Source organism: Neovison vison, chromosome 6 (genome assembly GCF_020171115.1).
Source record: "Neovison vison isolate M4711 chromosome 6, ASM_NN_V1, whole genome shotgun sequence".
NCBI lineage: Eukaryota > Metazoa > Chordata > Mammalia > Carnivora > Mustelidae > Neogale > Neogale vison.
The window spans coordinates 173,099,172-173,123,950 of NC_058096.1; the positions used below are offsets into that span (position 1 = coordinate 173,099,172).

Below are 24,779 nucleotides of genomic sequence, written 5' to 3' on the forward strand. Positions count from 1 at the left end.
ATACTTTTGGACTCCCTAGCAGCATTTATTGGGTGGTCATCTCTGCACTCTGGGAAAACACCAGTTTTAAGAACAACTGCTTTAGGGTTTTTTCTCTACTAGTCCCAAAGTCACTGCTTTAATCTCTCTGTTGAAATTTTCACAAAAGTTAATGCTGTCTACCTGTGTAGTTTATTAGACAATTTATGTAAGAGGCAGTGGTTGACTTTATAAAAAATCTGTTAACACTATACAATTATAGTTCTTAATGCAGGAAGATTTTTTTAAGTATATGGGAAACAGTTACAAACTTGAAAGTCTCAGCTGCTGGCATAACTGAATCTCTCAGGCATGCAAAAAAATAAAAACAAAACAAAACAGGAAAAAAAGCCCTGGAAGGAACACAATTCCACCCTTCCCATCCCCCACCCTCCATCTTCCTTTTTATATGGGAATAAGGCCAAAAACGTTCAGTTCTTGACTACCCAAGAATATAGTATACTGCTTCTTGGAGTAGCTCCATTTTAAGTCTTCCTCTTTAAGGAAGACAACAGACAGTTAAGTAATCCTAGGTGGCTTTGTAAAGAAAATATACATGCTCTTTACTATATTATCAGTTTTAAGGAAGAAAACCACTATTAATCAGGGATGCAGTTGAACCCAGAGCTCTGGTACAGTTGCTTTGCTTTGCTGAAGGGGAAAGAATCCCCAGGGACTATGAAAATGGCAAGAGAAACAGGGGAATTAGAGCAACACCCACCTCACTCAAGAAGTGGCTGTGGGATCAAGAGTCTGAACTGGACCTGAACATATTCAAAACACCAGGATTTTTCCAGCCCAGACCCTAATCCCTGGTACTGCCTGGAATAGACTTGGCTTCTGGGGGTGTGCTGCCCCCTAGGCCCCTTGGGTCTCTTTCGCTGGACTTTCACATCCTGGTGTAGTGCCACTTCGTCTTGAAAGGTAGGGGGCTTCCACTTCCTTTCTGTAAGCAAGGAAGATTGGGTACAAGGGAGGTAAAAGGACAAAAGGGGGAATCTGTGAGCAGGGGGAATCTTGGACAACTTAAAAAAGAAGGGATACAAAAGGCTAAAATTTTTTAAACTGTGAATAATATATAAAGTTTTATAATGAAGGCCTACCTTCATTGCCATTTGGTATTTAAATTCTTCAAGAATTGAGAGTCTATTTTAGGGATTGGGCTTTTCGACAAACTCTGAATTCCTAAAGCTGCTCTTAGCTGAAAAAAAAGTTTGGTACCACTGATTTTGAAGGTCCTCTTTCTAGGCAATGAATATTATATAAAAACAGATGACACTACTTTCAATGTTTTCTACCCCAAATAGGAGAAGTTCTAAGCAACCTGCCCATATAAAGTTTTAGCCCCTTTACTCTAGAACAGTGAGAAGTACATAGGAAGAGGCCTTCAAGGAAAATCAGTTGGAGAGAACTCCTCATCTCCCTCCTCAGACTAATCATTAACACTACAGAAGCACGTAGTGACACCTACTTTATTTCAATCTTCCCCACCCATCAAAACAAATGAAAATGTAATCACTACTGTGCAAATTAAATTCAATTATATTATTTACTAAGAACCTCCCTCCCCCATCCGTTTCCTCCCCTTTCTAACTCTTTTTTTCCCCTCCAACTTCTACGGGCAAAAAGGGAAAGGCCTAATGTCATTTATGGTGGGTTAGACTCGGATTTAGAAAATACTGAGTACTTATTATTAGATGCCCATAAGAAAGTTATCTCCACACAAACTGGTAACACACCTACTACCCAGAAAGTAGCACTTACTCTGATCCAGCAGCCATATCTGAGTAGGATGTATCTGGTGTGGTGACTCCCAGAGGGATTGCAATGCTCATGACGTCCAATACAGCAGAGAGTGGAAATCACCGAGTCCAATTAATGGAGACTGGCCACTCTGAGAGTGGGGGTGAGCTGCACAGTCTTAACCAACATGTTATGGACATGAGGAATCCTGCCACAGAAAAGGAACATATCTAATAACCAGATAGTTCTTTACATTTAACCTAAATGATACTGAGTATTTTCCCATTTTTATTTATTAAAAAAGATTTAAGTATTTGAAAGAGAGAACGAGAGAGTGCACCAGTACTAGTGGGGGAGGGGCAGAGGGAAATGGGGAGAATGAAACCTAAGTAGACTCCTGCTGAGCACAGAGCCCAACATGGAGCTCAATCTTATGCCCGAGATCATAACCTGAGCCAAAACCAAGAGTCTGATGCTCAACCAAGTGAGCCACCCAGGTGCCCCTATTTTTCCATTTTTAAAGTAAGTCTTTTAAGGGATAAATATAAACAAGTACAGCAAAGGATCTAAACACTGACCTATTTTATTGCGTACTACATTAATATTCTACAAAGTGAGGTAGCAAAAGTTATGCTTATTTTCATTTCATTTCAATTCAATCCACTGCTAAGTATAAATAAAAATATAAACTGTAAAGAGTAGTTTCATAATAAAGGTTAGAAAATCTTCTATGGAAAAGCAGTGAGATACCTTGAGTGACTGACCATAACCAGTGGAATCTGGGAAGAAAAAGACTCACAAACTACTAAAGTAGAAAAAGTTAAAAGTACAGTAAGAGAGCAGGACACCTGGCTCACTCATTAGAGCATGTGACTCCTAGATCTCAGGGGTTGTTAAGGTCAAGCCCCAAGTTGGGTGTAGAGGTTACTTAAAAAATAAAATCTCTGAAGGGTGCCTAAGTGGCTCAGGTCATGATCTCAGCATCGTGAGATCAACTCCTGCCATCAGGCTCCACACTTCAGTGTGGAGGCTGCATAAGATTCTCTCTCTCCCTCTCCCCCAACGACCCCTTCCTCTCTCTCTCTGAATAAAGGGGGAAAAAAAAGAGTATATTAAGAGATTTGAAGGTATGGTGCAATGCAGAAGAAAGTATACTCTATACAATTTACATTAGTGGTTTTGTATTAAACTACTTAAAGAATGAAACCAGATGGGGCGCATGGGTGGCTCAGTGGGTTGAGCCTTTGGCTCATGTCATGATCTCGAGGTCCTGGGATTGAGACCCGCATCGGGCTCTCTGTTCAGCGGGGAGCCTGCTTCCCTCTCTTTCTCTGCCTGCCTCTCTGCATACTTGTGATCTCTCTCTATCAAATAAAGAAACAAAAATCTTAAAAAAAAAAATAGTAATAATGAAACCAGAAATCTTTTCTGTGGGAGGGAAGAAAGTCAGTGTGAATGGTAAAGACCCAAGTTAATAAAGAATTTTGCAAAAAGACTACAAAAAGAGTCATGATTGATTTGCTGATTCATCTTAAGACAAATAAATTACTTATTTTACAAATAATTATTCCATTACTTATATTAGAGAAATTTAATGAAATGAGAAGTACGTGATTATTAAGCTGACTCACCCAGAGAATTAGTGCAAATTTTAAATGACAGACCATGTAAGATACCTAAATCTTATTTGATACATAAGGCAAATTAATGTCAATAAGAAAACCAATTATGAACAGTGAATCAGGCCAAGATTTTTAAAAACACATAAAGATAATATTACTCTTTTTGTGTTATTTTAGAATACTAGAAATAGCTATAAACTAGGCAGTCCTCTCTGGCACCTACACTTTGAAAGAACTGGATCTCATTAAGATATAGGACTCTCCAAACCTGGGTGAAGGCAAGACACCAGTTGCTACAACTGGAGGTGACACAGTGCTAGACTTGGGACTGAAATGAAAAAGGGGAAATTTCCTGTTGTTTCTTCACAGCTTACAAAAGATAATTGACTAATATAACTCTTTGGGCCCATCTAACACATAATAGATTTCCCTTTTCTAACAATATATCCAAACAAATTTAGGCAGGATACCCTCCAAGCCTCTAGGAGATTGAAATAAAATCTACAAATAATAAAAGAGAATACTTATCAAATATGCTTGAAAAACAGTTAAATATTGGGGATTGTTGGTTATAACTATTCCTCTATTAGTATCACTCTATAACTTGAACTAAAAAGAAGAAACAAAAACCAAAAATCCCAGAAGATGCCTGGCTTGATAATCAGAACAGAGTCTGATAATAATCATACTTCCCCTTAACCAATATAGGAATTTCAATTACATGTTACATTTTCAGTAAAGGATAAAAAAAGTTATCCAACACCATTATAAAGCCTTTGTCGTAGCCAGGACTATTCTATGTCCATTAAAAAAAAGCAGGCTTCTAGAAGACAACTTAAAAACTTAAGCTGATAGTTATTTTTCTGACAGTAATTTTTAAAAGATATTCTAAAATGAAAAAATGGGGGAAATTATTACAGATAGAATTTCTTTAATGAGTGAATAAGTGATTAACACATTCCTTACTGAAATCTCAACCTAGCTAATTTGGAGACTTGATAAATTTAAGAAACATTAACTACTTTAGCTATGAATTTCTCTTTCATGAATTCCTTCATCTTCCTTTTGTCTAGTTTTACAAGACTTTTCCTCTCTTCCGATGAGGACAATTACTATAGAGTGGCATGGCCATCTTCTATATAATGCTTTCATATTAGGGCATGGGCATTAAGAAGGGCACTTGATGTAATGAGCACTGGGTGTTATAAGCAACTGAAAAAAATCACCAAATTCTACTTCTGAAACTAATACTACACTATCTGTGAACTAACTTGAATTTAAATGAAGTCTTGAATATAAATAAATACATAAATAAAGCTTTCAAATTATTAGGCTTCTTAACACAAAAAATGTTAACAAAATCAAACTGCTCACATAACCCTGAGAATCATTCCTTCCCTAAATAACACTCTGTAAAATGTAGCTATTAAGAATTAACTGAAGACTTAACAGATCAATATGCAATATTTTATTATAATTACTCTAGTTTTATAAGCCAAGAAAATAGACTCTTAGTATAGTTTACTAAGGTTAGTAGTACAGAATTAGTTAACTTATCACACAGTTTGGAGAGGTGTCCTAGTGTGAGAAGAGAAGTTAACTCTGTTTCTAGGTGGAACAATTTCAAGATATCTTTTACTTGTTAAATTTTCTCCTTCTACCATAATATAAACTCTATAAGGACAGGATTTTTGTGTTTTATCCTCTGCTGTATTTCCAATGTTCAGACCAAAAATGTCTGAGACTGTGTGCTGAATGTATTATGATCACTATTATCTCAACATGTGATTTTAACACTCATTACAATATAAAAATTAAAACAAATGTGAAGGATTTATTTGACTCAGTCACCTTTTTATAGACCTCCAAATATGAAGTCCCCCAAAATTATCTGCCAGTACCTCTGAAGACCTAGAAAAAGTTGAGACACAGATTAGTACAGAAAGAAATAATAACAATGGATACAAAGAACAGAATTATTCAGAATATTTTCTTTCTTGGGGGGACAGGAAGAGTGAGCAAACACGCCATGTACATGAGTCGGGGTAGAGAGGGGGGTAGGGGGGCAGAGGGAGAAAGACAATCTTAAACAGGCTCCATGCTCAACATAGAGTCCAATGCAATGTGGGGCTCAATCTCACAACCCTGAGATCATGACCTGAATCTAAATCATGAGTCAGATGCTTAACGCCACTCAGGCACTCTGAATTATACAGAATATTTTACACAGTAATTTATTTCATTTCTACACATTGCCTTGTTAACCCTACTATGTTCATTTATTTCTGTCCTTAAAGCCATGATATCCTATTTTCCTATAAAGCCAGAACCTAAATAAAGAATGGAAAAGGAAATTATCTTTATTAGACTTAAGAAGTGGAAAATATTATGCCACTGGGTAACACTCTTTTCTTCAAATGAGAAGTCTCTCCCATTTCCCAAAGGACTTCTTATCTCTCCTAGGAGGTACTTCTCCAATGACCCACTCCCAAATGCAGAGGCTTTTCTTTAACAAAATACCAAGTTTACTCTCTAGTCAGAAAAGGGCCTTCCATCACCTATTAAAGTATAAATTCATATTACTTCTCCCCTCCGTCCACCTTCATCCCACTTATCATATTGTCCACTTAAAAAAAAAAAAAAGACAACTGGTAGTCAATTCTATTTGTGGTCAACTGTGTAGTGGACTATGTGGAAAAACAGAGCTTTAATTAACTTTCTACCCTCCAAAAAGTAAAGGGAAATAGGTGATGGGGGGGGCAAAATGTCAAATTTAACATTAGCCAGAACAGGGAATTATTAACTAAATGTTAATATATCATGCATGTAAAAAGAGTTGTTTTTGGGATTCTAGCTACCAAGCAATACAGAGGACACGTACTTTTATATGTTGACATTTTGTGGATTTCTAAATTTACAAAAAATTGGAAAACAAACTATTTTTTTAAAAGATTTTATTTATTTGAGAGTATGAGCAGATGGAAGGGCAGAATTGGAGAAGCAGACTCCTCACTGAGCCGGGAGCCTGAAGCGGGGTTCAATCCCAGGATCCTGAGACCATAACTTGAGCTGAAGTCAGACACTTGACCAACTGAGCCACCCAGGCACCCCTATTCTTTAGAAATATTTTTAGGGGCAGCTGGGTGGCTCAGTGGTTGGGCGTCTGCCTTTGGCTCAGGTCATGGTCCCAGGGTCCTGGGATCGAGCCCTGCATCGGGCTCTCTGCTCAGAGAAAGACTGCTCTCTCTGCATTTCTCCTAGCTTGTGCTCTCTCTCTCAAATAAATAAGTAAAAATCTTAAAAAGAAAAAATTAAAAAAAATTTTAAAAGAGCATACTCAGAATTATCATAAAAATAAAATGTATGAAGGCAACAATAAAAGGAAGAAAAAAAAAAAACAAGGAAGAAGTAGACTCCCCTAGCAACAACAAGAAAGAAAGAAAGTAAGAAATGACAGGAGGAAAAAGAGAAATATATGAATGTTCAGTAGGGGGAAAATGAATACATCAGAATTTCAATTTCATATCAATTCAAATTCATATCAATTTGTTCTTCCAGAACAATTCATCAGAATCCACAGAATACTAGTAAGTTCTTGGATTCAGAAGCAAAAGCAGTTAGTCTCCCAACACTGAGTACTATTTTGAGAAGTCACCATTTACACACACATATAGTTTCTGGAGAAAAGGCTATTAAAAAGAACATGAAAAAATGTTTTATAATTACCCATCTTTTTACTTGGGTCAGAAATGATCAATAGTCTCTGTATGTGTCATTCTGAGAGTCTCTTCTCTGTATGAGTGCTGAAAGCACAAGACCCGTGTGACCTATTTGGTCACTCTCAGAGCAGACACACAAAAAGTGTTTTAAGAACAATTCCAACAGAGATTTCAGAAAAAGAAATTGCATCAGCCAGGTGAGCCGGAAGCAGCTGGGAGACAAGAGTCCAATAAACAGCCAATCCAATGAAAGAAATTCAGAACAAGTCTGCTTCAGTAATCCTGTGAAGAGGACTGGCAGGAAGAGGAGTGCCGCTTTAGAAAAAGAACAGGCCTCATATGCTTCAGACAGTCTTTGTACTGAGGCTGTGGACCTTGGCCATTCTCCCAGAAATGATGCAATCCTGATGAACAAGATCTGCTGCCAGAGAAACAATTGTTAACAGCCTATGCAGACAGCAACTCAGCCAAGGAGCAATCTCTGATCAGCTCTCTTCAAAAACCCCCAGAAAGCCAAATCTCTTCCTCAATTTTGGCTTCTGACAAAAACATGTAAGTGAATACACATTTAAATATATAAGAACAAGCCGTCTTCCCAAAATGTCCCTTTGCTTTTTAATTGGTTTTTCAATATCAATCATCCATAACTAAATTTGAAATAAAACACTGACAACATTTCTACTTTTATGAATATAATCCTCCAAGCATATTAACAACAAGGTATTAAAAGCAAGTTATTAACAAGGTTGAAATTTTACACTTATTTTCCTCACTCTCATTGGAAAACGTTTTGAAAAGTCGTAGTGGCTTCCCTATGTATGAAAAACAATCTGGAATCTAGGACCCAATTATGAGATTTGAAAGTAAGGACAAACATGCACATTTACTAATTCAGGGCCAGGAAAAGTATATTTTATAGTTATTTCTAAAGTTATGTGACCCAATATGTTAAAGATAGGCATGTATTAGAGAAAATCTTCTTGTTTAGGCAAACATAAATAGTAGACTGAATAATATCACAATTTGCAACGCTTAATTTTCTCAAGGGCAACAATATTACTTCAGATCTTTTAAGAGGGTTAATGATTATTATCATCCTATTAGCAACAGCTTACTATTTTGGAATCTAAATTAAAAATGTCATCAATTTAAAGTCAATCAGAGAAGGATAATTACCATATGATCTCCTTGATATGAGGAAGTTGAGATGCAACATGGGGGGCTTGGGGGAGGTAGGAAAAGAATAAATGAAACAAGATGGTATCAGGAGGGAGACAAACCATAAGAGATTCTTAATACAAACTGAGGCTTGCGGGGGAGGGGGGATAGGGAGAGGGTGGTGGGGTTATGGACATCGGGGAAAGTATGTGCTATGGTGAGTGCTATAAAGTGTGTAAACCTGGTGATTCACAGACCTGTACCCCTGGGGCTAATAATACATTATGTTAATAAAAAAATTCATCAATTTAAAAATCCTCCCTAGGTTCTTCATCTCCTAGGTCTGGTTTTAGTATTAAATTGTATATATGGCACTGCTATAAAATTATTAGGATTTTACCTCCTTGTTTACTAAATAAAAGACCCTGCATACAACAATCTTAGTTCTCTAAATTTCAACTAGCCATAAGCTGTAATTAACCAAAGACCTTCCTTGCAGAAGCAGTAACTCTTAAAACTGAGATTCACTAAAAACACAAACATCTAAGATGTCTTCTACAATCAATATATTCAGCCCAATCTACTATCCCTATTTTTAAACTAGTAAATAATGAAAATGAACTGATGGACAGAATAATTCTAAAGCAGTGAAAGATCTAAAGTAGGCTGGTAAGTGAATAAATTTAAGCAAGAAGAGAAAAAAAATTCAGGAAGTTGTCAATAAGAGTTAAAATAAAACAGCCATTAAGACTCAATTTCTGAACCTACTGATCATTCAAAAAAATTTTGTTATACATGTAAGTTGAATTTATTCTTAAATACTTAAAAAAAAAAAGATTTATTTGAGAGAGAGTGCACACACTCATGAAAGCAGGGGGAAGGGCAGAGGGAGAAGGGGAGAGGGAATTTCAAGCAGATTCCCCTATGAACACAGAGCCAACTTGGGGCTTGATTTCACGACCCTTGAGATCATGACCTGAGCCAAAACCAAGAGTTGGATGTTCAAGTGAATAAGCCACCCAGGCGCCCCTCTTTTTAAATACTTCAATTTCTTCTTTACAAGAGAGTGAAAGAGTAAAAAGGAGACATATGGAAAGACTATTAGAAAGTGTTTTTTTTAACATGATGATTACACTCAATTTTTAAATCACAGAGCAGTTCAAAATGCAGTAGATAAAGGAATGCATTTTATCTACGGTACCAACTTGTGGAAGAACTAATGTGGCAACTGCCATTTATATGCTTATCTTTCATCTTCAACCCAAACTGAAAAGATCAAGAAAAACACTACCACTGTACTATAACGGATCACTTTTGGTCTTGAAAAAGGAAAAAGTATTTTAGGAAAAAGTACTATATTAAGAGGCAGAAGTCTTGATTTCTAGCCTAAACGCCTAAATATCTGGTGATCTCAGAAAAATCACTTTTTATATACAATCTTTAATTCCTCAAAGTAAAATCTCAATGGGCTTCATTCTGCTTCAGAATCTATGAATCCTGGCATTGGCTTATTGCAATTCATGCAATGTCTCAAAGTCTCAGTTTTCTCATCTGAACAACAGAAAGAATACTTGTCCTGCTTACTCATTTGACTCATATGAGTATATGAACTAGTATTTGTAGAAAATAGAGTTTAAATGATTCTCTGCAACCTTTAAATATATGTAAAGAGGAGCTATTACCTAATAAGCTTAATGTGGCTAAGGATTATTTTTACTATTCTCCAACAGTGTGTTTTCAATTTTGCTACCGTAACTAAGGTGAGAAAGGGAGATACTGGGAAACATGTAAAAACAAACAGTGTAGCAGAGGTAAGTGCTAAGCATTAGAAGAATTATTGGAAAACAGGCGATTAACTCTAAGAAAAGTGTTCAGAGATCTGGGGAAAAGTTCATATATTTGGATGGTATAAACTGTAAATTAGGCTCATAATCTGAAACAAGTTAATGTAGGCAGAGAATCTAGGAGTTGAGGGCTGAAGAGAGAGAAGAAAAGAGAAAAACTGGAAGTAAACAATGGAGACTAAAGAAATTCTGACTAAGGTAATTTAGAGTCAAGATAAAGTTTTCTTTTTCTCACACCTCTTCTCCTCCAACACTTGTTTATCCCTTGGCTCCTTTGCCTAAATTTATACTCCCTTTAGGGGCTATTAGGCTTGGCACAATAAACAGATGTCTATAAAAATTCTAAGTTTACTAGAATAGGAGGTAATTAAAACCCAGTTTTTAAAAAAATCCTATTTTAGTCCACAGGAAGAATTTCTTTCCCCCTGAAAAATTTCATTAATGGTAGCATTACAGACGCCAACATATACTTAGCTCTTCTTGGGGGGGAAGGAGGAGCTAGGATATAAGTAAACATCATAAATAATGAAACTAAATACTATGATTTTAATTTTAGGTTGACATGAAAAAAAGAGAAGTATTTTATGTATACCTGATTTAACAGTGATAAATAGGTATTTACTGCTAAACTAACGAAAGATGCACAGGCTCTTTCTGTGCTTAAGAAGAATCAGGAAAATTTTAGGCTTCTAAGTATTAAATAAAGATGACGCCCTTGGGGCACCTGGGTGGCTCAGTGGGTTGAGCCTCTCCTTTTGGCTCAGGTCATGATCTCGGGGTCCTGGGATCGCCCCGGTTCTCTGCTCAGCGGGGAGCCTGCTTCCCCCTCTCTGCCTACTTGTGATCTCTCTGTCGAATAAATAAATAAAATCTTAAAAAAAAAAAAAAAGATGACATCCTCAAAGAACTCTCAAGGGCTCTGCAAAGAGATAGTCTCAAGACTTTCTGAAGGTTCTGTCCTCTAGGAGCCTCAGAGCATGCTTTAGATCTATACACCACAGAAAAAGGAAAAGAACATCTCATCCATTTAGGTTTGCCTCCTCTCTAGACGCTTTTCATTTCCAAACCCTCAAATGGGAACCACATTTCCTTACTCCAGATAAAGTGGGTTGTGCACATTTATGAGGCATTAATATCTGTTATACTTTCAGTAGTTTGGGCAAAATTTCTCCAGTTCATTAAAAAAAAATTTAGGAATTTAAAGTTTAGAGCCTAATTTATTATTTTATAGATGAAGAAACATTGCTACAAAAATATTAACTTTTAAGAAGTGACATACAAAGTGGTGCCTTCAAAAGAAAGAAAATAAAGATTTTAATGTATAGCTTCTATTTATTAATTACTATTTACTTTAGATAGCAATGCCTGAATTAAAATAAAATTTTTAAACTTAAGTATCAATTATTATTGGTGCTATGCTAGACACACAAGTCCAGACTAAAATTCCTGGCTCTCTTTGGATTTATATTATCTAGATTTGCCAGCTTTTTCTTCATTCATTCATTCAACAGATATGAAGTAACTACTATATATAAAAACTATGTTAAGTGCTATTTTAAGGTGTTTCTCTTCTCCAAAAGCAGAAGAGGATAGGCAATTTGCAAACTCTTTAGGCTTGCCTATGTGCCAAGTATTGCATGTTCACAACCATGAAGGGGAAAAAAATCCTAAAGTGTGCCTCTACAATTAATGAGTCACTCTGAAGAGAAAACAACACTGTCCTCTCAAAAAAAGAAAATCCCAGACCACTCCATAGTTTAACAGTGACACAGAGGAGTCTCTTATAGGGAGATTTTCATAAGTCTCTTGAATTGTTTACACAAGACTTATCACTGACTGGTCTTATGGAAAGTTCTATTAAGAATGAAGGTCACCAGGCAGCAAGAACCCTCAAAACAGACAAACAGAACCTGACCATACATGTGTCAGGATTGGTAGGCAGACCAGGTGGTTAAGTATATAACAGCAAAGGAATTTAAGGCTTAACATTTCTGATAACACAACAGAGTTCCCCTCCCCAACCAACAGCTGTATCTGTATTCTTAACATATTAGAGATTATAAATGCTTGTAAAAATAGGCAAACTTTATGAAAGCATAAAAAGTAGAAGTGAAATTCTCACATAATTCCACTTACCAAAGATACCCCCAAAATAAATGATAACTCTGCAGTTCTATAATCTGTGTTGTTCATTTAGCAGGTTTCGGACATCTTTCTATATGCATACGCATAAGTCTGCTTCTTCTTAAATGATGGCACCATATCTATCCTATGGCTGTACTATTAATTTAAGTCAATCCCGTGCAGGTGTATGTTCATTCATATTGTTGCCAATTTTCCGTCATATATAGGACTGAACAGTCATGTACATATGCCTTTCTTTAACATACACAAACATTTTCTTAGGATACATTTCTAGATGTGAAACTACTGAAATGTCATAAGTATGTATCAGAGGTGTCAAACCACCCTCCAAAAAGTTAAAACCATTGTACAAAGTCCCATATAGTGTGTGAAAGCTGGCTACATTTTCTCATAGGTTTAAAATAATTTCAATTCTAACTCTGCTCATAGAGTCTTCTATTTAGAAGACTACATTCTAAAAGAAAACTTTAAAATGAAAGTCAACTGCAAATTCTCAACAATTCTGATACACTTTTACGACTACTGATTGGATGTGTCATTATTATTGTTCTGTGAAATTCTTATATACTAAGAGATCTCATTTGCTTTTTCAATAAATTTAGGCTGGGATCTTCAAAATAAAACATAAAGCACTATTTCAAAATCAAAGTATTTTATGGTTGCCCCATGAGATAATTTTTAATTCTTTTAATAGAATGTATCAAGATCTAAATTTCTTCTTCCAGTAATGAAAAAATAAACAATGCTAACCACTTGTAACCTTGCTAGCATCTGTAGGGTTCTGATGGACAAAATTCAAGTAATCTAGAAGATTTGAACTCTTCAGTCTCAAAGAAGTTGTCAAAACTCTGTTCTAAGGGTGCTTGGCTGGGTCAGTCAGAGGACCATGAGACTCTTGATCTCAGGGTTGTGAGTTCAAGCCAAACACTGGGTATAAATTACCTAAATAAATAAACAAACTTAAAAACAAAACCAAAAAACTGTTCTGACAGCTCCGCTTTAGAGTGTAAAATAGGATGCCCTTCATTTTTAATGACATGTAGAGAAAAAAACCCTTAAAACTCTAAGAACTTGTCAATACTGATTTACTAAAAGATAAAGCCAAAACACTGACTAAATTTTTACAGTGCCTACCAATTCAATTTTACAGTGCCTGTGAACCAATATGGTTCAAATGTAAGCCCTACACAAATGAGGCAAACAAACAACAACCCCTCTACTTTTTACTGTGCTTGCTCTAGCACCGGACTGAGAGCCTGGATGCAGAGCTATTCTTTTTCCTCTGAAATGTTTTATAGACTGTCTTTATTCCATTCATTCACCAACATTACTCACCTCCTTATAATTTCAAGGTTTCATTATAGCAATGAACTGATCTCACTACCTCCAGGCTCTCAACCCTCCAAAATTTACTCTTCATTCTTTCGTAACTTTAACCCTTTAATTTTTTTATTTTAATTTTTAAAAAGATTTTATTTATTTATTTGACAGTGAGAGAGGGAATACAAGCAGGGGGAGTGGGAGAGGGAGAAGTAGGCTTCCCACTGAGCAGGGAGCCCTATGTAGCTCTAATCCCATGACCTGAGCCAAAGGCAGAGCTTAATGACTGAGCCACCCATATGTCCCAACTTTAACCTTTTTACAGCATAACTTTAATCATTATCATTCCACAATTAGAAATCTACAATGGCTCCCTAATACCTAATGGGTTAGTTCAAACTCCTTTGCCTGAATGGAATGAAGACTTTTCTTAATTACCCGCTAATCTATTTCTTATCCTTCAAAATTTTGTTCATACTACTTATCCTAATGCTACTTTCTATATACTTAAAAAAACCCTTTACTATGAAAAACTTCAAACAAATACAAAACCAAAGAAAACCGTGTAATGAACTCATAAACCGTACCCAACTTTAAACAAACTGATGGCTAACCTTACTTTATCGGTCACCACTCGTCTTCTACAGAATCATTTTACAGCAAATCCAGAAATATCAGTTGTACGTATAATATTTGCTGGGTGGAGCTGTCCCTCACTTACCATAAAAATGGGTGAAAGAGTCTACCTGTAATGGTAGGTGGTTGTGACAGAGAAAGAAAGACTTATCTTTTTTTGGCAAAAGTTAAAATGGATAAAGGGCTTAATATAATTCATCAATTGATAGATCTGCTGAGTAATGTTTAGGTTTTATAATTATAAACTTATGGCTATTAAAAATGTCTTAAAGTTTTTTTTTTTTTTTAATTTGACAGAGAGAGATCACATATAGGCAGAGAGGCAGGCAGAGAGAGAGAGAGGAGGAAGCAGGCTCCCTGCTGAGCAGACAGCCCGATGTGGGACTCGATCCCAATACCTTAGATCATGACCTGAGCCGAAGGCAGAGGCTTAACCCACTGAGCCACCCAGGCGCCCTTAAAGTTTTTCTAAAGAAAAAAACACTGTAAGCAATTATTATTTTAATTAGTTTGTTGATAAAATCTCTTGTATTCTGGGGAATGCAAATTTCTCCTTATAACAAAGCTAAATCCAAGTACATTCATGATCCACAGCTGTAACACAGCATTCCTACATATTCTACAAGCCAATTAAAAAAAATGGACCAAACACAGAAGAAACACCCCCAAAACAGAGTAATAGTCTATAAACCTGTGTATTGAAGATAAGGACTGATTACACCATAAGCAATGGTTCACATCTGAGGTACTGACCAGGGGCGCCTGGCTGGCTCAGTTGGTTAAGCCGCTGCCTTTGGCTCAGGTCATGATCCCAGACTCCTGGGATGGAGTCCCGCATCAGGCTCCTTGATTGGCAGGGAGCCTGCTTCTCTCTCCCTCTGTCTGCTCACGCGCTTGTGCGCGCTTGCGTTCTCTCTTTCTCTCTCTCTCACAAATAAATAAATAAATAAAGAAATCTTTTTTAAAACGTTGAGGTACCGACCAGCTGTTACTTTTAGCAAGCAGTTTCTGAGTACTAGGAGAGGTTTAGTGACAATAGGTTACTCAACTGAGGAGCACTTTTCAGTCAAAAAATAATTCTGAAGTAATGGTGTCGCAGTACAAAAGCATTTGGGATAGATATGGATGATTCCTATTTGAACCACAAAGCAAATCTAAAGGTCCAGTTAATGGAAAACAAGCCCAAATCACTGTCAATGCAAATATATACCATTACACATTCTATTCCCAAACTACTCATCATAAGCTATATCAATGGCAATAAAATTAAATTTAAAATAATTTGTAATTTAAAAAGTGACAGTGATGGAACATGAAGATTAACTCCAAGAAACACTGATATACACTGCTTTGCCTAAGCAAAAAGTAAGCCTGCATTTACTTATACAGTAGGTTCCTTGTAAAATGAAATCTTTGAAATGATGAGTACATACATTATTTCCCTAGAAGCCCAAGAGAATGAACATCTCTGGACCAAACAGCCAGTGGTTTGTTCCGACACAGGAACTTCAAGTTCTCAACATGCAAAACAAAAATATTTAACTTATTGATTGTAAACATCTTCTCTAGAGATCTTAATATGAAAAATGATTTTAAAGCCTTGACACAGATGCTCATCTTTGATCCAATTTCAGTAAACATTTCAGCTGTATTTAGGCCAAAATTCTCATTTGTTAATTAATTCTTGTAATAAATCATCCCCAGGGCCCTGAAAAAAAATAGTACTTTTTAGTTAATGAATACAACTGGCACAATAAGCAGCTCCAAATTCTTATGCAAAATATAATCACCATATACCATGCTAAGTTTTACCAGTCATTTATTGTCTCCTTGAATCACCTCTATTGCTTTTCCTGTCATAATGTAGTTCAATCCTAAGCAAAGCCAGAATTCTGGCGCTGAATAACTAAGAGTAAAACACAAAGTATCTTAGGTTCACATGCCATTTTCCCTTTTTGTTAAAACATCTATTTTATAAACTTATTTTTCTTCCCAGGTGAAATATTTCTAAATGCTGAACATTACCATTTTGGTTTTGTTTTCTTTTTAATTAATTAATTATTTATTTAGTTGATGGAGATCACAATTAGGCAAAGAGGCGGGGGGGTGGGGGTGTAAAGCAGGCTTCCTACCAAGCAGAGAGCCCTATGCGGGGCTTGATCCCAGGACTCTGAGATCATGACCTGAGCTGAAGGCAGAGGCTTAACTCGCTGAGCCACCCAGGCGCCCCATGACAATTACCATTCTTGAATACTGGATTTCCTTTTCCAGTACTTGGTAAGCGATATAAAAACCAAGATTTTTTTTTTTTTAAATCCTAATCCCGATTTTGACAAATCTCTTGTAGACCACCACTGGTAGCTTTAGATTAGTGGTTCTCAATCTTTTTAGAAAAAAGGACAGTTTCTTAAAAGTGTAAAGATTTGGGAGGGAGGATCAGAAAAACAGGTGAAGGGGGTTAGAAGTTAGAAATTTCCAGTTACAAAGTAATGTCACAGGTGTGTAATGTACAGCATGGTGACCACAGTTAACATGTTGTATATTTGAAAACTGCCAGGTGAGTAGATCCTAAAAGTTCTTAGCATGAGAAAATTTTTTTTTCTGTAACTATGTAAGGTGACAGATGTTGCCTTGACTTACTGTGGTGATCATTTCCCAATGTATGTAAATATCAACTCATTATGCTATATACCTGAAACTAATATAATGTTAAATGTCAAGTATATCTCGGGGGCGCCTGGGTGGCTAAGTGGGTTAAAGCCTCAGCCTTTGGCTCAGGTCATGATCCCAGAGTCCTGGGATCGAGCCCCGCGTCAGGCTCTCTGCTCAGCGGGGAGCCTGCTTCCCCCTCTCTCTCTGCCTGCCTCTCTGCCTACTTGTGATCTCTGTCTGTCAAATAAATAAATAAAAATCTTAAAAAAAAAAAAGTCAAGTATATCTCAATTAAAAAAAATGTTTTTTATATGCAGCCATTAGTGTGGGCCCTAATCAAATATGACTGAAGCTTGAAAGAAGAAGAAATCTGGATAAAAAGCCACTAAGAGGTGCGTGCACAGAGGGATGACCCTATGTAAAGGCAGTAGTAGGAGGGTAACCACCTGCAAACTATGGAGAGAGAGCTCAGGAGAAACCAATGCTGCCAACACCATGATCCCCAACTTCTAGCACAGAAATTTTTATCTGTGGACAGAAAAAAAAGGTATGAATTTGGTAATGGATTACATCCTTTGTAATTGGGTTCTCACCCCACAAAGTACCAATGTCAATAACAATAATTACAAAGAACTAACAATACTTCTGCACAACACTCTTTCATTTTATGTCCTTAAAGACCACTGTCTATTCTGCTAAGACAGAACTAAATAAATACCCTGGTAAAAGTGTCAGATGATACTTACTACGGGTAACCAAAAAAGGGAAACAAGGATCTTTGCCTAAAAAGATGCCTCACTTTGACCCAGTGGGCCAAACCACCATGAATCCCTCCCCGACTAACCCAATGACGCCTTCAAATTCATCTCTGAATTCTAAAACCAAACCAAACACCAACCAACCAACCAACCAACCAACCAACAAACCAGCAATGAATCATGGCTCTTCAACAAATTTAGGACTTAAGAATACACTAAGATTCAAGATTGTGTTTTAACTCTTCCCCCATCTGTATATAAAAGCTGGAAGAAAACCCACTTGGGTCCAGTATGAATATTCAAAAATTGATCCCTGGTTGTGGGGGGGTACCTGGGTGGTTCAGCTGGATGAGCATCTGGAATATACTGTGGCTTAGGTCTCCATCTCAGGTTTGTGAGATCCAGCTCCAACTCTACACCCAGTGTGGAGTCTGCTTTAGGATTCTCTCAGATCTCCTTCTCCCATTACTGTTTCTCTAGCCGATTTCAAACTTAATACTTCTTAGCTATTATTTGAGCAAACATGAATTCCCACCAAATCTGCTTTGGTAAACTGTTCAAAGGAGACAATATTTGCCTAATTTCTTCTTTCTGGGGACCTATAATGAATGTTTATTTGGCTATCAAGCTTATTTTAATACAAAAACACTAATTTACAAGGAAAAAAAAGTTTTAAAGACACATTTGGGTGCTGCTTGTCACCATTCCTTACTCAACTGAAATAAAAATTCCTTCAAGTCTTGTGACTTCTAGACCTGTTATTAATGCCTTCCACTGATTTCCTTTTTAAAAAGTCTTTTTGGGACTCCTAGGTAGCTCAGTTGGTTGAGTGAGTGCCTTCAGCTAGGGTCAGGTGAGGGCGGGGGTGCTGCTCTGCGAGGAGCCTGGTTCTTTCTCTCTCCCTGCTGCTCCCCTTGTTTATGCTCTCTCTCTCTCTCTCTGGCAAATGAATAAATATTTAAAGAAAAAAAACCTTTTCTTTTGGAAAAAATTATTGAGTTTACCAAGCACAACTGAGTGTGCATCTATGTACACCAAGTGGAAACAAGTCAAAACTAAGTAGGTTTTAATCTCCAGTAGCAAAATTATGAATTCAGATTTTCTTTATAAGAAAACAGCACATTCACAGGTAGGCTTTGTGGTGGTGGTCTGCTGTGTGGCCCAGTAGATCAAAGTAGGGGGCAAACCTTTTCAGGCTGAAGAAAAATTATGTTTCCTATCTTCCTCTCTTAGGAACCAAATGCTAGGGTATCTGTAGCTCTTAATCTTTTCTTTTGAAGACAGATCACGGATTTCTGTGAAAATCTGATTAAGACTATGAACCTTTTCCTTAGAAAAACAAGCAAAACTTGAGGTCAAAATTCTAGGGATTCATAGGCCTCTGCTCTATACCCTTTCCTGAACTGCAGCCAGTTTGATAAAGAAAGCCTATAACTTACTGAATGGCAAGGTATGGGTGATTGAAAGAGGCCTACTAATTCTTTTTTAGTATCAAGGAAGCCAGAACTTATAATTACTGTCGTAAGGCATAGTGCTCAATTAAAACCCATCCATTTCCTTTCTCCATCCAGATCCAGGAGCCCCATCCAATTCTGGCAGAGGATCCTAAAGGAAAAAAGATAAAAACCATAGAAAAGTAGCAATACCCAATGTCCAGAGGAGAGGAAAGGGCAGATTATACTAGAAGAGATATGAGGCTCCTTAAGTAAAATAGGTAATATTGTACAATGAAAAGATCTTGGAATCATGAGGATCTTGACTCATTCATCTCATTACTAGTTGTGTGATCACTGTGATTTCAATTTGTTCATTATAAACAACTCCACTGCACAATTTTGAGAATTAAGTAAGACAGTATTCATAAGAGAACCTAGCAAGATACTTGGCACATTGTAGGTACCCACTTCTGGTATGTAGGGTTACACTATTAAAGAAGTAAACAGGAGCCATTTTGTGGCTTCCAAAGCAATAGTATAGAGAGAGGAAGCCACAACTTGAGTCTTATTAGTAACTTACCAAGTCCACTAACAGTAATATTTGCTAATAGTCACTGAGTAAACTGCACTCCTAGTCAAAATATCCCAACAGTTTGCTTAGAGAAATCTTGTTTGTCTGTTTGTTTTGTAGGTTCCATGCCCAGTGAGCCCAACACTGGGTGTGAACTCACAACCCTGAGATTGAGACCTAAGCTGAGATAAGTGAACGCTTAACAGAGCCACCCAAGCGCCCAGAGAAATCTTGACTGTTTAACATTAACCTAATATACACAAGGTATTTTTTCAGAAATTCAACCATCTCATAAAATGAAATCTCTTATATAGGGAATATACTGTTAATTCACCCAATTGTTTCCTCAATCTTCCTGTCGGGAATGATTTCCAGAATTCTTTAAAACATTATTATATCCTTTTAGTACACTCATTATATATCTACATAGCTATTCTATTTTTTTTTTCTTTTAAAGATTTATTTATTTGGCAGACAGAGACACAGTGAGAGAGAGAACACAGGCGGGGGAGTGGGGGAGGGAGAAGCAGGCTTCCTGCCAAGCCGAGAGCCCAGTGTGGTGCCTGATCCCAGGACCTTGGGATCACAACCTGAGCCAAAAGCAGACGCTTAACCACTGAGCCACCCAGGTGCCCCTAGCTATTCTAATCTTCTGTTGACTGCAAGTATCATGTGATAGTCATAAGAGGAATGGAGCTCAGATGCCTAGTACTACTACTGGGGAGAGATGAAACATCTGAGTATGTTTCCTATATCGGCTTTACCAAAGACCCACATCCCTCAGTCTATAGACACTTTTATTTTAAACTTTAAAAGATTTTATTGTGAAAAATTTCAAACAAGTATAAAAGGACAGTTTTATAATGCCATTTATTCATCATTGTTTCAATAATTACCAACTCTTAGTTAATGTTATTTCATCTATTACCTCTCCTCCTTTCTAAAGCAAACAATGGCAATATATTTCATCTATATTTCAGCATGTACCTCTGAAAGGTAGATTTTTTTTAAAAAAGTAAATGTGTGCATTTTAGTTTCTCTTTTGTTTTGGGGGGATGGAAGAAAATAACTTTAGCCCACCATTTTGTCCCTTCCTAAAACTCCCATTCCTCTATCTAAAAATATTGTCAACCAATCTGAATTCATTTTGGCACTCCTCAATTTAATCCTGAAATATTTAAAACACTTTTTTCAAAAAACTGAAGGGAAAGGAACACTCTCAAACTAATTTTGCGAGACTATTATCACCCTGATACCAAAGCCAGGCAAGAACACCACAAGCCATTATCTCTGATGAACACAGATGCAAAAATCCTCAACCGAATATTCACAAACTGAATTTAACGGTACATTAAAAGGATTATACACCATAATTAATATTTATTTCTGGAATACAAGGATGGTTCAACTACCCAAAACAATAAATGTGATACACCGCATCAACAAAGTGAAAAATAAAAATAATATGATGGTTTCTGTAGATGCATTTGATACAATATCCTTTCATGATAGAAAGAACTTGCTACAAATTAGGTACAGATGAAATGTACCTCAACATAATGAAAGCCACACAGGACAAGCCTGCAGCTAACATCATAGTCAATGGTGAAAAGCTGAAAGCTTTTCCTTTAAGATCAGGAACAAGACAAAGATGTCCGCTCTTCCACTTTTACTCAAAATAGTACTGGGAAGTTCTAACCAGAGCAACTAGAAGAGAGAAAGAAATAAAAGACATCCAAATCAAAAAAGAAGTAAAACTGTCTGTTTGCAGATGACATAGTATCCTACCTAGAAAACCCTGAAGATTCCACCGAAGAGCTGTTAACAAATAAACAGCTGTAAACATAAACAAGCTGCAGGATACAAAATCAATACAAAAATCAGTTGTTCTATACACTAACACCAAACTATAGGAAAGAGAAATTAGGAAAACAATCCCAGTTACAACAGCATAAACTTATTAATTTATTTATTTATTAACAAAATTTAACTACAGAAGTAAAAAAATCTATATATTGAAAACTATAAAACACTGATGAAAGAAACTGAAGACACAAATAAATGGAAACATAGTCCATGCTCATATATTGGAAGAATTAATACTTTTAGAATGCCCATACTATCCGAAGTGATCTATAGATTCAATGTAATACCTTTCAAAATTCCAATGGCATTTTTCACTGTAATAGGAAAAAAAAATCCCAAAATTCCTTCTATGAAACCACAAAAGACTCTGAATAGCCAAAAGAGTCTTGAAATAGAACAAGAAAGAGCACAATTCTGGACTTCAAACTATATTACAAAGCTGTAGTTATCAAAAAGTATAGTATCGGCATAAAAGCAGACACATACATCAATGGAACAGAAAAGAGAGCCCAGAAAAAGGAGCACCTGGGTGGCTCAGTGGGTTAAACCTCTGCCTTCAGCTCCGGTCATGATCTCGGGGTCCTGGGATTGAGCCCCACATCAGACTCTCTGCTTAGCAGGAAGCGTGCTTCCCTCCCCTCTCTGCCTGCTGCTCTGCCTACTTGTGATCTCTCTCTCTCTGTCAAATAAAAAAAAGAGAGCCCAGAAATAACTCCATATATATTTAAATAAATCCACACATATATACACACACATATGGTGTTCGTATGTCTGTGTGTGTGTGCATATATATATATATGTACTATACTATATACAGTATACTATACCATAGTACATACACTGTATACACACATTTTTTCAATTAGTTTTCAACAAAGGCACCAAGAATATACAGTGGGGAAGGGGCAGTTTCTTCAATAAATGGTGCTGGGAAAATGGAAACTCCACATGCAAAAGAATGAAACTAGACCCCTATTCTACACAATACACAGAAATCAACTCAAAATGGATTAAGCTTGAATGTAGTATCTAAAACTGTGTAACTCCTAAAAGAAAACATAGGGTGCAAGGTCCTTGTCATTGATTTTGTTAATGATTCTGGGATTCAACACTGAAAACAAGGGCAACAAAATAAAAAAATAAACAAGGAGGTTTACATCAAACTAAAAGCTTCTGCACAGAAAAGGAAACCATCAACAAAATAAAAAGGCAACCTATGGAATGAGAGAAAATATTTGCAAACCACATATTTGATAAGGGGTGGATAACAAAAATATCCAAGAAACCCACATAACTCTGCCTGCCCAAAATTTTTACAACTCAGTATCACACAGACACAAAAAAACAATTAAAACCCAATTAAAAAATGGGCAAAGGACCTGAATAGACATTTTCCCAAATAAGACATAAAAATGGCCAACAGGCCCTTGAAAGGTCTCAACATCACTTATCAAGGAAATGCAATTCAAAACCATGAAGAGATATCACCTGGCACCTGTCAGGAAGGCTATTATCAAACAAGAGATAACAAAAACTAGTGAAGATGCAGGAAAAAAGGAACCCTTGTACCCTGTTGGTGGTAAAGTAAACTGGTACAGTCATTATGGAAAACAGTATGGAGGCTCCTCAAGAAATTAAAAATAGAACTACCATATGATACAGCAATCCCACTTCTGGGAATACAGCCAAAGAAAACAAAATCACTATTTTGAAGAGATACCTGTACTCCCATGTTCACAGGAGCATTATTCGCAACAGCTAAGGTATGGAAACAATCTAAAAGTCTGTTATAAGATGAATGGATCGGGGCGCCTGGGTGGTTCAGCCGATTAAGCAACTGACTTCGACTCAGGTCATGATCCCAGGATCCTGGGATTGAGCCCCATGTCAGGCTCCTTACTCAGCGGGGAGCCTGCTTCTCCCTTTCATTCTGCCTGCTACTCCACCTGCTTGTGTTCTCTATCAAATAACTAAATAAAATTTAAAAAAAAAAAAAGATGACTGGATTAAAAAATGTGATACTCATCTATTTACCTATAGTGGAATATTGTTCAGCCATAAAAAAGAAGGAAATCCTGTCATTTGTGATGACATGAACAAACCCGGAGAAGCTTATGCTTCATGAAATAAGCCAGAGAAAGAAAAATACTGCATAGCATCACTTACATTTGGAATTACTTAAAAAAGAAAAAATTGAACTTACTGAATCACAGTACAATGGTGGGTGTTGGGCTGGGGTGCAGGAGAAATGGGGAGAGACTGGTAAAAGGGTACAAACTTCCAGTTACAGAGATGAATAAGGCTTGAGGATCTAAGGTAGATACTAGATAAGGTAGTTACACAGTGACTATAGTTTATAATACCATATTGCAAAATTGAAATTTGCTAAGAGATCAGAACTTCAGGTTTCTTACCACCCCCCCCCAAAAGCTGGGATACATATGTGAGGGATGAATGTGTTAATTAACTCAATTGTTGGAATCTTTTCACAATGTACAATCAAATCATCATGTTGTATGCAATACAGTACAATTTTATTTGTTAATTATCTCAATAAAGATTAAAAACACACACTATCCTAAATACCAAAATTTATGAGCAATCTGGTGGTACACAGCTTTATCTGAAAAGGCAGATGTATCCTGAAATTCTAAAGGTAAAAAAATTCCTTTAACTTTGGTCAGCCTATGAGCCACTAAAATCACTTCAAATGCTCATGTCTGAAAAGGACCTTGGATCCTGAAAAGCTTTCTTTAAAACTCCCTTTTCTAGTATAAATTTTTTTAAAATAAATCTTTATTTTATTCTTTTTGACAGAGAGAGACTCAGCGAGAGAGGGAACACAAGCTGGGGTAGAGGGAGAAACAGGCTTCCCAGCGAGCAGGGAGCCTGACGCAGGGCTTGATCCCAGGATCGCTGGGATCATGACCTGAGCCGAAGGCTGATGCTAATGAGCCACCCAGGTGCCCCTCTAGTATAAATTTCTTAATGTGATATTTATAATGCATTTGTATTGTAAATACCAGTACGTCTGTCAAGTCAGAAGCCACAAATTTGCGGCACACCAATTATTCCTCTGCTAAACAGTTAATTCTTTTCATATAACCAATGGAATCATGAAAATTAGGTGCTCCATTTATAGCATGAAAACATTACTTATCCCAAGGTGAAGATACCAGAATCGATCAAATATTCCTAAGAATAATAACTTCCAAAATAAAAGCTAACATTTACTGGATGCTTATTTATACAAACCACGGTTTCTTCAATTACTTTACATGCATTAGCTCA

The 24,779-nt window shown here is 36.7% G+C and overlaps 1 protein-coding gene across 11 annotated transcripts in view; it reads right to left on the minus strand.

Moving 5' to 3' along the window:
* SETD5 (SET domain containing 5) overlaps positions 1–24,779 on the minus strand; it is an 83,739-nt gene that overhangs the window by 44,191 nt on the left and 14,769 nt on the right. For 6 of the 11 annotated variants that reach the window (XM_044253085.1, XM_044253081.1, XM_044253082.1 and 3 more), the window contains exons 1-3: positions 1,783–1,850; positions 1,122–1,219; positions 740–964 (exon numbers count right to left, since the gene is read on the minus strand). Coding sequence is in view for 3 of the 11 variants with exons in the window: in XM_044253078.1 (XP_044109013.1) it covers positions 1,783–1,853 (71 nt within the window). In the remaining 8 variants the exon portion in view is untranslated. Of the gene's footprint in view, positions 1–739; positions 965–1,121; positions 1,220–1,782; positions 1,970–5,234; positions 5,295–24,779 lie in introns of those variants that run through there. The other 5 variants (XM_044253078.1, XM_044253086.1, XM_044253083.1 and 2 more) reach the window with 3 other exon arrangements.